The sequence below is a fragment of the Lepidochelys kempii genome, chromosome 14 (genome assembly GCF_965140285.1).
Source record: "Lepidochelys kempii isolate rLepKem1 chromosome 14, rLepKem1.hap1, whole genome shotgun sequence".
NCBI lineage: Eukaryota > Metazoa > Chordata > Testudines > Cheloniidae > Lepidochelys > Lepidochelys kempii.
The window spans coordinates 3992512-4007863 of NC_136393.1; the positions used below are offsets into that span (position 1 = coordinate 3992512).

The 15352-nt window shown below is 48.6% G+C and overlaps 1 protein-coding gene across 3 annotated transcripts; it reads right to left on the bottom strand.

Annotated features, from left to right (window-relative positions):
* Window positions 1–146: 146 nt before the first annotated feature.
* COG1 (component of oligomeric golgi complex 1) lies at window positions 147–14836 on the bottom strand. Of its 3 annotated transcripts, XM_073310966.2 has the most exons (15): window positions 14393–14836; window positions 13510–13796; window positions 12342–12523; window positions 11683–11853; window positions 11389–11545; window positions 9950–10160; window positions 8705–9493; window positions 8182–8328; window positions 5898–6059; window positions 4867–4994; window positions 3384–3492; window positions 2146–2255; window positions 1973–2051; window positions 1396–1434; window positions 147–312 (listed from the first exon to the last, which is right to left on the bottom strand). In XM_073310966.2, the coding sequence occupies exons 1-14, from the start codon at window positions 14819–14821 to the stop codon at window positions 1411–1413; spliced, it is 2985 nt and encodes a 994-aa protein (XP_073167067.2). In that variant the 5' UTR covers window positions 14822–14836; the 3' UTR covers window positions 147–312; window positions 1396–1410. The 3 variants fall into 3 exon arrangements, with proteins under 3 accessions (XP_073167067.2, XP_073167066.2, XP_073167065.2); XM_073310965.2 differs by lacking the exon at window positions 1396–1434 and having other exon boundaries at window positions 13510–13754; XM_073310964.2 differs by lacking the exon at window positions 1396–1434.
* Window positions 14837–15352: the final 516 nt, after the last annotated feature.

The window sequence follows — 15352 nt, forward strand, 5'->3', positions numbered from 1 at the left end:
TAAATAATAGTATAACAAATATACTGTGGCTAGGGAAAGGGATAAGAGCATGCTGTCTTATTTTCTTAGTGACTAATGCTGAACAGTTTAGCCAGTACAGGCCTGGGAGAGTGCGTTCCAAGTGGAAATGAATGGTGCAGGCAAACTTAAGTGTTTCATCTTTTTATTAGATCACTTGGTCATGCTAGAGAGCCAACCCAGTTTGAACAGGGATGGTGCAGCTGTGTCCTCCTCCTCTGTTGCAAGCTGTCTGAACAAGGAACCGGGGCGGAATGTTTCCTCTTCTGCTCTTATGACTGAAGGAGGTGGAACCTGTGTGTTTTTTAAAAGAGAATCAGTGACTGCTATACTGCCTCTTACATTGATTCCACACACAGCCAGTGGTTAGCAGCTGCAGGGAGGCACAGTAAGGTAAGAGAATCAAGAACTGTATAACTGAGTAGGTACTAAGTCCAACCTGAACCCCTGCCTCTCCAGCTACATATACAGGATTACTCAGCCTAAAAAGCCTTGTCTACACTAGATTTCTAGTACTAGAGAGGGGTTTCTAGGTTCTGGTATCAGAGCTTCCCCCTGTGCAACTTTTTAAACTAGATCAGTATGCTGTTAACTACTTAAGACTTGTAAGAATCACTTAATGTGATTGTTTTTACTGACTAGCCCAGGAAAGGGGCTTACTCTATTTTCTCCTGTGCTTTAAAAATGATAAAATGCAACTGTCCCTATACCTAGACAATAGTTTTTGATTAAGTACTCTACACAATCTTACATGATTCATTAGATGGTGGGATCTGAGAAAAGGCAGAGAGCGCATATCTGCTAGTAATTCAGAAAAGGGGCTTTCTATTAAACTACATATACACATCACTGCAGCTACAACTAGTAAACACACAGGCAGGTATGGAAGAAATGTCACTGTTTCTAAACTATACTAGATAATTTTTCTAAAATTGAATTGTTTTGAAACAAGTGTGCTCTTTAGAACAATTAAAGCCAAGAAGTTCTCCCACTGAATTACATGAAGAACTTGAATTAGCAGATTGTGATAGGTTGGCCCCCATTTAGGTAAATGTCTCTACTCTTAAATAGAGAAGTGGATCTTTATTGAATGAAATCAGTCAGGACTGCCCTACTGCACCATAGTGGGGTATGGGTTCAGTGATGACTTGGAGGGATGAGTGCGTTTAGGAATACCACTTCCTGAAGCAGCTAGGTCTTCCTTGGCTCTCCCAGTCCTCCACACAGGAGCCCTGCCTAAACAGACATTTAAATGATGGGGAATGAGTATCTGTGTACAATTTAGGTTAATATAAAATTTAATACAGAGCAACTGGACAATACTAAATGCCATTGTAGGTGAAGCAAGCCACTCAGAATGCACACAAGCTTAAATACCCAAGCAAGATTTCTTCAGGAGTACGGGTCACCATCATACTGGAAGGAAGTTTATAAAATAGTTAGCATCCTTTAACAGCTTAACATTCCTTGCTACTTCCCTTAAATACAGATGAAGAAGCAAAATTTTAAGTCATCACTGCATAAACTTACATGGTCTGTCAGCTGGGGGCTAGAGGTCTGGAATTCTGTGCTTCCGGACTTGCTTTTGGCCTTTAGCAAATCGCTTAAGGAAAATGAGCTAATCAGGTTTCCTGTTGGCTTTTTTTTTAAAGGGGTGGGGGAGGGTATGATTACTTGCAAAACTAATGTGAGGATTAGGATTTGTACAGTATTTTTAAAAGCAACCCTGCTTGGGACTGTTTGAAAAGTACTTGTCTCTTACTAGGGGCTGCTGACTTAAATATTTACTCAACCCGTTCTCCCTTCTTAAGCACCCCGAACCAAGTTCTTGCTTTTTTTTTTTTAAGTCTCCTCAGCAAGCCTGGAACCCTTATTTACAATGCTGCTTCCCTGCTCTGGTAACACAGTAGGGATATGTGGTAAGATTAGGATGGTTTATAACAAAGTCACCAACCTGAGTCTGATTTTCTGGGTTTTTAACAGCAGATTTAGTCTTTCGAGAGCTTGACATACTAAGCGGTAGAAGTCCAAATCTTAGAGAGAAATAAGGAAATGTATTCAGTCATACCATTCAGTTCAAGACACTTGCTTTCTAAAAAGTGATATCTGCATCACTGAGCAACTTACCTTATTTGACTAGATGCTAATGGCAAGATATTGTAAGGCTCCTGGGAGCTCAAATTATTGCTTCTATTGGTATACTGATTCTCCGCCCCAGTGAGTAGGCCAAACAGGACCTAGAAGACAGGAAATAAGTGTCATTTTGTTTTTCAGGTGGCTGAGGATTCTGTAACCCAAACTGCTCAAGTAACAAGAAGCCTGTGCCTGTATACAGGTTTCAGAGTAACAGCCGTGTTAGTCTGTATTCGCAAAAAGAAAAGGAGTACTAGTGGCACCTTAGAGACTAACATTTATTTGAGCATAAGCTTTCGTGAGCTACAGATGAAGTGAGCTGTAGCTCACGAAAGCTTATGCTCAAATAAATGTTAGTCTCTAAGGTGCCACTAGTACTCCTTTTCTTTTTGCCTGTATACAGAAGCTCTCAAATACACACAGAATTGTCTTTAAGGCTGAATCCTTTCCCCAAAATGTTAATTTTTCCATTTCAAGGCAGCTGACTTGTCTCCCCTCACTCTCAAACTTGTTTCCTTTCATCAGAGCTTCTCTAACTTACAGAGGTGCAGTGGTGCTTCTAGGTGGTATTTTCACTAAGAACAGCCATACTGGGTCAGACCAAAGGTCCATCGAGCCCAGTATCCTGTCTTCCGACAGTTGCCAGTGCCAGGTGCCCCAAAGGGAATGAACAGAACAAGGAATCAAGGGATCCATCCCTTGTCACCTATTCCCAGCTTCTAGCAAAAGGAGAGCTGCTTCTGTCTGTGTAGGTACTCCATCTTCCCTAGAGGCAGTAGCCAGGGTGATGGGAGAAGACCTCCTGTGAAAAATAGCACTAACTACATCGCTCAACACCCCTGAGTGATGTAGTTATACTGACAAATTCCTAGTGTAGACCATGCCTCAGCTAACTGCCTGCTACTATGGTAGTAGAATCTGGGGCTGACTATGTGGCAGTTTGCATTTCACAGATTCTAATGACTCTCCCTTTTGGTTACAGAAGGAAGAGAGCTGAGTGAGTGTGTATCTATCATGCTATAGAGAACTCGCTCAGCAAGCTATGCCTAGCTCCAGCTGGCTTTAAATATCCCATCTGCAATGTTGAGTGCAGGCCAATAGTTAACTGCAGTTGAACTGCATAATGTGAGGAAATGATCAGCTTGCTTGATAACTCTGCAGTAGAATAAAGCAGTAAACAGGTTTTGCAACATTTACTTCTATTGCAGGGAATTCCTTTCCCCTGAACTTACAGAGGTTCGTTGCACCAGGCGGTTAAGGCTGCTATTCAAATGTGGAGTAAAAACATCCAAGTCAAACGGATCAATGTTGGCTTCTAAGAAGTCTGTCACCTTCTCAATCCTGCAACGAGACCAAAAAGATGCCATTACAGATCTTCATATTAAATAAAAGTAGATTACAAGGTGGACAGATGCTTATGATGGGGCAAGTGGAAATTGGTATTGCAGTGGTCCCTCATGAAACTGAGCTGCTCCCCTCTCAGCTGACCTCTGTCTGAGTACAAGTAGGAGGCACACATCAGAGGAGCAGCAGTTTTCAGTTTCACAAGGCTTCTGCAGACTTGTGACAGAGGAAAAACTTCCATTCAATAAGCCTCTACCTGCAGCAGGGAAGAGGTGAAAGTACTTTAATGTAATTTTGAAGGCTTTTCTGTTCCTATTTACAGAACACTCTTAGCCCTGGTCTACACTAGGACTTTAGGTCGAATTTAACAGCGTTAAATCGATGTAAACCTGCACCCGTCCACACAATGAAGCCCTTTTTTTCGACTTAAAGGGCTTTTAAAATCAACTTCCTTACTCCACCCCTGACAAGTGGATTAGCACTTAAATTGGCCTTGCCGAGTCGAATTTGGGGGTACTGTGGACACAATTTGACGATATTGGCCTCCGGGAGCTATCCCAGAGTGCTCCATTGTGACTGCTCTGGACAGCGCTCTCAACTCAGATGCACTGGCCAGGTAGACAGGAAAAGAACCGCGAACTTTTGCATCTCATTTCCGGAGACTGCGGGAACTGTGGGATAGCTACCCACAGTACGACACTCCGGAAGTTGACTCTTACCTCGGTACTGTGGAAGCACTCTGCCGAGTTAATGCACTTAGAGCATTTTCTGTGGGGACACACACTCGAATATATAAAACCGATTTCTAAAAAACCAACTTCTATAAATTCGACCTAATTTCGTAGTGTAGACATACCCGTAGAGTGGAAGCCAAGTGTCTGAGTGGGATTTGTGCTCCCTATTCTTCTGCTTCACAAACCTGTTGCTAAACAGGTGTGATTTCTAAAAGTAAGGTTCTTCAAGACTAGTTCCATGACCAGGCAGAAGAGTTCTCTGGAGGCATCAGTTAGTGATACCAGGTCTACCCCCATTGAGGAGACTGGTTGGCCTGGCTCAGCTCCAATACTCCACCCTCATCCCACTCTGAGATTTTTAGACTATGCTTAAGAATTGGTGAAAAGATGATGGGTAGTGGCAGACATACCAATGTCCCATATGCTGCCCTGTAGGGCTTCTAGCTTTCCCTGAAGAACTTCTCTGTAGGTGGCTTCTGTCATAGAGCAAGGCTGAATGAGCCACTTTCTGTTTAGACTGCCTTTAAGTTGTGATTGTGTGCGAGGAAGTAGGATGTCAGAACTGGACTGAGAACTTGCTTCAGACCCTGAACAGCCTCTCTGATGCTTGGCTTAGAACACTGGCAGTACACTGTACCTGGAGTCCTGCTTGCTCCTGCTGGTTTTTGCTTCCTCACTCTTAGCTGTTAGGACTATATTCAAATAACGCAGATCATAGAGCAACTGCAACGCCCTGTTCTGAGTCATTGGGAACGTGCGTTCTTTCTGTAAGGAAGGCAGAAGGGTATGTTTCAACATTCTCTTTATAATAATGGTTTCCAAATGTTTTTTTCAAGACAGAACAAACAAAATACTCAGAACAATCAGCAGCAGGCTTAAGTCCAACAGTTCAGTTAGCTATCCTATGCCACATCCACTCTTGTCACATCCTCTTTGTATGTTGACTCATATTGTATGCTCCTCAGGGCAGACATGGTCTCATTTGTGAAGTGCCATGAATGTCTTAGCCCTAACCGTTCCAAAGGCTTCTGGACATATTAGCAAAGCCACATTGAAAAGAAATGACCAAACCAGTCACGCCAAGTAGCTCCCGAAGCAGAAGAAAAGACTTAAGTATGTTCTGACACATGTATTGGACAAAGAAAGCATTCACTTCAGTTTCTAAGAAATGGAATATGCAGAAGATCTGTCTAGTCTATTACTGAAGTAACACCATAGCTCTCCTGGAACTGCAGCCATCTCTCTTAGCATCATGCTAATGGAAAAGTAGGGCCTTAACAAAGCTGTTTCCCTTTCAGAGGCCTTTGCTGGCCATGCAAGCAGACAGGTGGAAGAACTAGAGCATTGTCATGGGAGCATGCAAGCGGCTACTTCCCTTTCCTGCACAGGCTCTCAAGGGCTTACAGCACTTTACAGTCTCAAAACCCATGAAAGGAAGGCTTGGATGATAACTGCGGCACTGGAGTGTAGAGATTTTGCATTAAGCTGGATCCCAGTCCCAGGTTATGTCCCATAAAACAAGCTTAAATTTCTGGGGGCTTCTCAGGGATGAATTTTTGGGGTTCCCTGATCAGTAGGAAAGATTGACTATAATTGTGACTGCACTTGCAGATTCCCTTTCAGTACAACCAAAAATCCAGGGTGTAGAACAAAATCCTAGCTGAATACCTTCTCCTGCTTCTCTTCAACAAGCTTCTCATAGCCAGCCAGCACTTCCGCCAGGCAGGTCTTCAGCAGCAGCTGCAAGGTACGCTTTGGTAGAGCGTGACCTCCAACCCGATTGACTTCTTGACACAAGCTGAAGAGGAGGCACTGAACATACCAGGATGGCTGTTGGGGGGAAAAAACACACACAGGACACCAGTAAAAGCGGATATGTTCCTGACCTTTCTGTATGGGTTGTTGGCATTATCAAGGTGAATGAGAGAGGTTATGTGAATTCTGGGTTTCTCCTGGTATCTTCTCCTTCCTCATCACCAACCTTGGTCTCTTGCCTTCTCCCCTCACAGAAGGCTGCCTCAATGCTAACATCCTGTCCTACCTCCTTACTCTTACTGACTCCGTACATACCCTTTCCCTCTCATCATCCTCTGGATCTTTCCCCTCATGAAGCATGTCCTGGTCTCCACTATCTTCAGAACCATCTGTTAGCCCCATCTGCCTTTCCAGCTATCATCCCTTCCACTCGAAAATCAGGAAATATGTAGTCTACAACCAAAGTACTGATTTTCCCTCCTCTAGGTCTGTTATCTTCCTTCCAGATGGGCTTTAACTTTTTTCCACTCTACTGAAACTGGTTTCATTTTGGTCTTCAGTTACCTCTGCCTGGCCAAACCTCTGGGCTTCTATTCTATCCTCATCCTAGAGCTGCAGCTCAACCCCTCCTTCCTGACATCTTATCCTCAGCAGGGTTTTGAGATACTATCTTTTCTCCTCTGTGTTTTTTGGTGGGGCCAGCTCTTCCCCTGGCTTTGGTGGGGGTTCCCCAGGGCTTTCTCTTTGCTCTTTCCATTAGTTTTAGCCATCATCTGTGTTGCTGATAACTCACAAATCTCTTTCTATCACTGGCCTGTCTCCTATCCAATCCCACATTTCAATTGTCTGATGTCCTCATAGGCATCAAGACGTTAAATACATTAAAGGTTATAAGGTGCTCAGATAAGTACTTGTCTGGCTTCCATCACTGTATTAAGACAGATCTTAAACTGAATATAGACAAAAACTGAACTTGTCTTCCCACTTTTCCTATCACGGTTCACAACACCATCCTCCTAGTCACTCAGGCTTACAATCTGAGGGGTATGTTTTTACTCCTCCTTTTCCCTTACCCCACACTTACAAGACATTCCAAATCTGGATGCTACTTCCTTCATTCTGTCCTTTGCTTTCCGCCACCCAACCACGTCTCTTGTTCAGGCCTCATTATAGCCTGCCTTGCTGCCTGCAGTATCTTCCCTCTTCACCCTAATGTCTCTCTCACACATCCACTCCCTTCAGTCTGTATAAAATGCTGCTGCTAAACTCCTCTTTCTTGCCTGTCTGACATGTAACTCCTCCCTTTCTTCAGTCCCTCAGTTGGCTTCCCAGCCAATATCTGCTGCTTGTCACCACCTTCAAAAGTCTACATAGCTTTGTCTCTTCTCAACTTTCCTACCCCTGCTGCTCCACTATTGCTGCCCAATCTCATCCACTTGTTTGTCAGATTTATACAATCACCACCTTGCCTTCTTTCCTACAGCTCATCCTTGTCCACCTTTGAGTTTGTCTTAAAGGCAGTGCAGCAGAAGTGAGTTTAAGGAATCTTATTGATTTGTACATTATAAGCTGCCTCTTTTAATTCCCCTTTCCCTGACTATCTCTACAGCGGGAGCATCTCAGGGCAGGGACTGTTCTCCTTAAGCATTACCCAGCACACAATGAAAAGTACTGCAAATAATTAGGAATAAAGCCAAAAAGTTGGGCTACAGGTGATGTAGTGACAGTGTTATACAAACACCAGCCATTCTGGGTACAGCACCAAGTCAGCAACATGGACTTTAGGGACCGCTTTTAGTGAGAGGGGGAATGTTGGCCAGGGGATGGCTGGGGCTTATCCCTCACAGCGTATTTACATTCACATTCTCCTATAGGACAGACCTGAAGAAGAGCTCTGTGGAAGTGCAAAAGTCTCTAACCAACAGAAGTTGGTTCAATAAAAGCTCCCTCTCTCTCCTATCTTGAGACAGAGAGCTACAACACTGCATGCGTATTCTTTGGCAGAAGTCCTAAGATCTTCAAGTTGCCCCCTAGGACTTGGATATGTGACCGTGAGTGCAGGAAGATTTCATAAGATAGGAGTGAATTCAGTGAAACCTCCTAGAGTGAAATGCAGGTTTACTGACTATTTTACAAGCAGCTTTTGGCCTCCTGAAAGATTATTTCCCTCCATTCACACAGAGGACATTGCTCACACCTGTACAGGGAGTCGGATCTTTGACGTTATGCTGCTTCCTGTTTCTGTCTCCTCCTGAATTTCAATTTCATCCCAGTTGGTGGCTGTAGCTAAGATAGAGCCAGCTGCATCTAGCAGCAAAGTTTTGGTGAAACTGTGAACCAGGACCTAGAAGGGAAAAATACAAATATTCAGTAACAGGCCAATGCAGGTACTGGGGTCAGGCAGTCTATTTATGGCTCCCTTGTGTTTTTCACTGAGTGAATCTGCTGAGGAGACTGAGGTGGGCAAAGTATTTTCCATTTGTCTTTAAGAGCGTCACACCAAGGGGATCTGGCACCTCAGAGTGTGACTATTTCAGAGCCATAGCTCAGCCACAGTCATTGGAAACTGATTAGGTACCCTAATTCTAGTAGTAGCAGTGTTCTAATGAATGGAAAGTCTCTGAAGAACTAGAACGACAAGCACAGTGGTGGCTGTGGGCAGCTGTGAAAGAGAAACTTAAGTAGGAAAGGAGTGCGCCCAAAGAAAACTGGCTACTTACTTTTACAACAGTTGAGCTCCAAATCTGATATGCAAACAGGCTCTGTTGCAGGAGTTGTTCTTTCACTTCCTGCCACTTGGCCTGCATGGGATTCACCTCCTGGACTTTCCCTTTCCCCAGCTTTTTAAAAGACCGGGTCTCCCTCATTACATTCTCTGTGCTGCCTGATTTACCCAGAATGCACTGCTTCAGGTGAGGACACAGTTCACCTAGTGACTGACAAAGTCTAGCCATGAAGAGGACGGTATTAAGTTTGGCATCGTTCAGAGCGTCTGTGTCTCCTTTCAGCTTGTCCTCAGCACTCTGCAGCTCTTCTCTAACACAGCCCAAGACATACTGAATGCAGGTAATGCAGTGATCACGGAGCAGCTCTTCTACGGTGCCAGCATCAGCATATCTATCAAAAGCAGAGTTCCTGGACTGCACGCCCAATATCTCTTTGGGTGTGGAAGAGTCAGAGGGCAGGTAGGACAGAAGGTCATCCAGTTTGGCCTTCAGTTTGGTATCCAAGGCAGAACAGAAGCTCTGCACGCAGGGAGTGAGAGCCTGGGCCTTCATAGACAGGCCACTCTTTGCAAATTGGCTGCGGTTTGCCACGTTGACCCAGGCAGCATCAGAAGGCATGTCGCTGGGGCTCTCTGACCACAGAAACAAAACCATGTTGTGTTCAAATTGGATGTGCTTGCTGGGGGTGGAGGTACTGGACTTGACTTCAAGCTCCTGTAGAGCTAAGATAAGAAGCTGTTTCGAACTGCTGGAGATGGAGTCAAATCCTTCCTTCGTCAGGGTCTGGAAAAGAGAACTTTCCCTTCTCAGGTCTCAGTGGCTGCCACATCACCCATTTTAAGAGTGCCTCTATGGCTGCTGAAAGGTACTGTGGGCGGCCCTGGAGAGTGAAGACCTCTCTCCCCAGACAGTACCGCAAGGGGAGCAGCTGTGCAAGCTTCCCCATGCAGCACCAGCCTTCCCCTCCCCCGCCACACTGTTCCCTCTAAGCTGTGCATGTGTGCGTACACACAGATCCTAAACCCTGCACACACGGTGAAGCACCGCGCGCACAAAAATTTACACAGAAGAAATTTTTTGCGCACATGGCCTGTCAAAAAATTAGAGGGAACATTGTCCCCCACCCAGCTAACGTATGCCCCTCATGACCTGTTCTCTGCTGAGACTGCCAGGCTAGGGAAGCAGACAGCACTTAAACATTGCCAAAGTCAGCCTGGTTAAGCCCCGACAGCATCTCACCTGTAACCTGTCCAAGAAAAGCTGACGCAGCAAGTCCTCCCAGAAGGAGATGGGCTTGTCCAAGAGTCGATGACACACTGTGTCCCAGTTCTGGCTCATAGACTCACCAGTGAGCAGCTCCCACACAGCGTCACGGATGCCGGCTAGGCCTTTCAGGCTCTTCACGTAGCCCAGCAGAGTGATAAGCCCAGATTTGATATCTTCATTACACCTGAAAGCAATATTCACTTCAGTCCCATTCCCTCATATCACAGCTCCAGGCAATGCAGCAGAGAACTTTTACTTTACTGTTCTAGGCTGGACTACAAAGGGATTCTTATTGCTTTGTGAAAGGATCCAGCAAGGAGACCCGTGGCAGGACTGAAAATGACCTAGGAAGTTTACCTGCCACCTCACAGTGATCCAGCCACTTGTATTCCTGGCCATGTTGACCCACATGTTGCGTCATCCCCAGGAACTACTAGACGCACATCATGCTCCCCTACAGGGTCCCAGCCCATGTATCTCAGCGCCCTGGACCACAGGCAAGGGGCACTGTACCAGGGGTGGGCAAAGACCATCATCTTACTCTGTAACAACTCCCCGCTAGCCAACCTAGCACATATGGGCCCCTGATGGAGGTGCTCTTTGGAGGATAAAATGGGGCAGCCGGGCAGGGAGAAGTTTGGGGGTAAGAATTCCTCTCAACCAAAGAAGGCTTCAAACTTCAGTCTGACTGCAGCTAAGAGCTACCGTTTGCTTACACTTTCATGCATTTCATAGGTAGAGGGCAGAGTCACATGGGGCTGACTGAGCCACTACATAAGGAAAGGGAGGCCTGACTGTTACTCTCCTCTTAGCAAGGCATGCTGGGAAAGGGGAGGAGCCTGGGACCTTTATAATGTAGGCTCTGCCAGCTCTCTTGCATGGTGCTCAGGAGGACAGCAGGAAGAAAAGAGATGCTAGAATGAGAACAACCCCAGGAAGGAAAAACCGAAGAGTATAGGTAAGCACTTAGAGGCATTTTTCTATTTGGATAAGAGTTTGGGGGACTTTATTTTCGGTAATACTGCAGGGACGCTAGACACAGATCACTCAGCGTTGCAGGGAAGTGCTCTGGTTATAATCTGCTGCCTTACTGATGTATTGAACAACCTGGCTTTCGAGAAAGCATTTAGTCTGTATAATCCCTTATCTCAGCATCTCTGTGGCAGACACGGGCATCCCGATACGCTTCTATGGGGATAACAGGCAGGTGAGTAGACTTGGCTCCATTTTACGACCCCCCAGCCAAGGATTGCTGTTGAGCTGCTTAGGTGCTGCAGAAGCACTCTATGCTGCTAGACAGATCTAGTGGTGTCTGATGGCGCCTCACTCCCTTTCACTAGAGGAGGAATACAGTGACAGAACAAGTACTGTCCTAATCCATCCCTTAGAAGAAGCTCCCTCTATACACTCACATGTTAATCCACTTCTGAAGAGTCTCTCTCAGGTAGTCCTGGCTGATTGGATGTGCCAGGGTTCGGAGGGTTGGCTGGAACTCTACAATGGACAGTGGTAGATATTTGAACCAGCTGCTCAGCTGCATCTCCTCTTTCAAAACTTTGATGCCTTTACCTAGAAGAATTGTGCCGCATGAGTGGGGTGGGTTCAATGGGGTCTTGACTAAGCCCTAGTTGTATGAGGAACACGCACAAATGACCATGAGATAGTGAAACCAATCCCAAGTCTCATTGCCTGAGCAAGCTACTCACCTGCTGGATCCTGGCCTGTTGTGGTCTCCAGCATTGAGAAGAGCAAGCTGCAGGGCAGGGTTGGATCTGAGGGCACCCCTTCAGGCAGAGTGTAAAACAGGACATGAGCCTGGTACAAGGTGGTGGTTAGCAACTCCATCAACGAACACACCTGAGCTTTTATTCCCGCACCTAAAAAGAAAAATTTCTTAATAGAGGCAGCAGCCCTAACCTTCCTCATTAAAGCAGTCCCATAATAAGAACAATGCTGGTCAGAAAGGACAAACATTTTTCCAGGCCAGATGTGTATTTACAGTGAAGATACCAGCTGTTTCTAAAGATAATGGAGATGGGCAGAGCATGGAGTAACTTATAGATACAGCAAAGCAGAGTTATTGTGATGGATCAGTTAGCTACACAAGTACCTCTGAACCAATCACCCCCATCTTGTGATAAAGGAGTCTCCTGCAAGCTATCCTGTTTGGCCACTACTGTTTTTAAAGGACCAAGGGAAATAATTAGCTGTGTGTTAACCCTGATTCAATGCAACAAAGTTCCCATGGAGGCTACAAAATAGGACAAACTCCGTTCCACTCAGTTTCTGCTCTTTCCTCGAGATGGGAAAGAGACCTTAGAGCTTCCTTTAACATCAGTTCAGGAGCGAAGCCAGTTGTACTGACCGTGATGTGGCTGGTTCAGAAGCTGCTGAACAGCTGACTTCCTGGCCAGCAGGAAGTCTGTCAGGGCTTGGCGTGGAGAGCTGTCCTCCAAAAGCATGATGGAGCATAAGGCCTCTGCCACTGCTTGGTCAGAAACGGCCTGGCATTTTAGCAGCGATTTGCTTTCATGCAGTATGGTGGATCTAATAAGGAAACAAGTCAGATGCAGTCACCAGGTGTTGAACAGGGTTGCCAGCTTTCTAACTGCTGACAACCAGACCCCCGAGGCCCTGTCTCCTGCTCGCACCTCTCCACAGATACCCTGTCGTCACTCGCTGCTCTCCCTGTCCCCCGGAGCTGGATCCTCTCCACGTCCCTCCCTCCACCGCCAGCTGCGCTCTCTTTACTCTGGGGCTGCAGCCTGATGCGGCGCCTGCCTGCCCATGAGATGCAAGTAGGAGGTGGCCCTGGCGGAGCAAGAGACTAAATCGAACATATGGGAAACCAAAGCTTCCTTTCATATCCATGGGTGGAATCAACAGGAGTCACCTACGAGGCACCTAGGGCAGCCGATCGTCTGGCCCAGTCCTGGAACCTGACCGCATCAACCCTTCCTACCCCAGTGGCTGTAAAGTATAAGGTGGAACAGTGTAATCTTAAAAGGGTGGTTTAAATTCCATGATCCTGCCAGCTTGGTAAACTAACACTGCTTACATTCTTACTCTAGTACACAGCATTTTGAACCTTTCAAAGTAATAACCCTCCACCAGGAAACTCCCAAAGGTGTCCAAGCTAATTCAGCCATCCAATTGGAATGGACTGTCCTGCATACAAAGGGTTCATGTTGACATCTTGAGCTGCTCAGGGGATGGAAACGCTTGTCTGCTAGGGGGAAGACAACAGCTCACTTTATGCAGTCCCTTCAAGAGTGATGCCTGACAAGCATAGAGGGAGCTATGTTGAGCCCTTGACTTAATAGAGAGAAAGTAGGGGAGGAAAAAAAATATTCTCCACCACCACCACACTTCTTCCCATGAGGAAGGAGAGATCTAGAACAGGGCACTGGGAGTCAAACTCCTGGGTTCTACTGTCAGTTCTGCCAGCGTCAGTCAGTATGATGTTGGGTAAACTGCTTCACCTCTGTCTCTCAGCTTTTGTGGCTGTGGAACAATAATAATAGGCTGCTTACCTAAAGTGGCTAGCTGCTGCCACTTGTCGTACAAGGATGGGGAAGCGTGCAAGGATGGGACTGTAACGGGAGCTGGAGGAATCCAGCTGCAGGAGGCTGTGGAGATGGCAGCAGAGCAGGTAGAGATGAGTGGCACGTAAGCACTGAGAGGCCTCCATGGCACTCCAGATCTTCTCAGGAATCTCCAGCAGCAGCTTGATCTGCGCTGCGGTGCCATAGAACTTCTCCTGCGAGTGCAGCGTAGTCTGGGCACGAAAGGAGAGGCTGTGACTGTGGGTACAATCACGCTTCCAAGGGAACAACAATGGTCACCCGCCGTAATTCTGCTAATTTCAGAAGCTACCCGAGCTTTGTCCCTGTACGCTTCCGTGCCGTGACCGCTAACAGGCGAAAGCCGGACAGAACGCAGTCCTGCAACCCAGGCTTTGGGTAAACTGACGACGCGCGCCCCCCCCGCAGCCATGCCCAGCTCAGGGGCTCGTCTCCCAGGATGTCCTATCCACCCTGGCAGGAAGGAAAAGGCCGAGACGGTGCGGGGGCCACCAGGCGGGAGTGGCGCTGCGATGCAGCAGGGTCTCACAAGGACGACTCTGGACAAGGAGGACGGGGGCTGTGGGGCAGGGGCACCCCCCAGCCCTAGCGGGGCTCCAGCAGTGACGCTAGGGTGGGGCCGGCACCTGCGGCCTGGCTAGAGGCTGGGGGCCTGTCCTGGGCCAAGGCTGCACTGACCGTGGCTTGTTGCGGGGGGGCCCCCTCGCTCACCCGGGGGGGAGGGGCCCCGCAGGCCCCGCCCCCTCGCTCACCCGGGGGAGGGGCCCCGCAGGCCCCGCCCCCTCGCTCACCCGGGGGGGAGGGGCCCCGCAGGCCCCGCCCCCTCGCTCACCTGGGCCCCCCGGGCGCCCCGCGGCCCCGGCGCCCCGCGCTGCAGGCCCCGCACCGCCCCCAGCAGGTGCTCGGCGCTGAGGCGCATCTCGGCGATGGTGTCGGCCGCCTCGATGAGGTCCCGGTAGCGCTCCCCCACCATCTGCCGCAGCTCCTCCCGCTTCTGCTCGATGCCCGCCCGCAGCCGCCGCTCCACCTCGCGCAGCTCGGCCGTCGTGTGCGCCTCGAAGAGCCCCGCCGCCGCCTCCGGGCCCCGCGGCAGCCCGGGCCCCGCCGCCGCCGCCATCTTGGGCGCGACCCTGGGCGGCCACCGTCCGTCCCGCGAAGCGGGGGAGCGTCCCTTTACCCGTGACGTGTCCGACGGGTGCCGCCGCCAGCTGCGGGAGGGGCAGCGACACTTCCGGGCACTGGGGGCATCGCTCGGCGCCATCTTTGTGAGGGCTCGCGGGACTTCCGGTTATTGCTCGTCTGCCTCAGGGGCCGCCATCTTTGTGAGGGGCAAGGGCAACCTCCCCATTGAGCCCCGCCCCCTTCCATAAGGTCCCCACAGGCCATAGGTGATTCCCCCTATAGAGCTCCCCCTCCCCCCAACCCCTTCGTTAGGGGCACCCTCACTTCCCCTCCCCCCCATCCCTTTCCCTAGGGCTCCCTCACATCACCATCCCTTTCCATGGGGTGCTCACCTCCCCAGCCCCATTGCCTTCCCACAGAGCCTTTCCTGCCAGAGCAAGGGGCGGGATCAGCTGTCCTGGCCCCCTCAGAGAGGCTGATGTTATCCTGTCCCGTCCCCCTGGGCCGCTGTGGGGGTGCTTCCCGGGCCCCGGGGTGGAGCAAGTCACAGAGAGATTTTAAACCTGGAAGACCGCCTCCGATTTCCTGTTCATACCAGAGATGCCCCCACTCCCTTGTTTTCCTCCCTCCGCTCCTTTTCTGCAATTCTCACGCACCCATCGTCGTGGAA

Bases quoted from the DNA above. Each gene is read 5' to 3' on its own strand.
- COG1 (XM_073310964.2), bottom strand. From the start codon at position 14,821: ATGGCGCCGAGCGATGCCCCCAGTGCCCGGAAGTGTCGCTGCCCCTCC. The intron at 11,854-12,341 runs GTCAGTACAACT...TTTTCTTTTTAG, and splicing joins TCTGAACCAGCCACATCACG to GTGCGGGAATAAAAGCTCAG. The intron at 313-1,972 runs GTTGGTGACTTT...AAAAACACACAG, and splicing joins ACCCAGAAAATCAGACTCAG to GTTCCACCTCCTTCAGTCAT.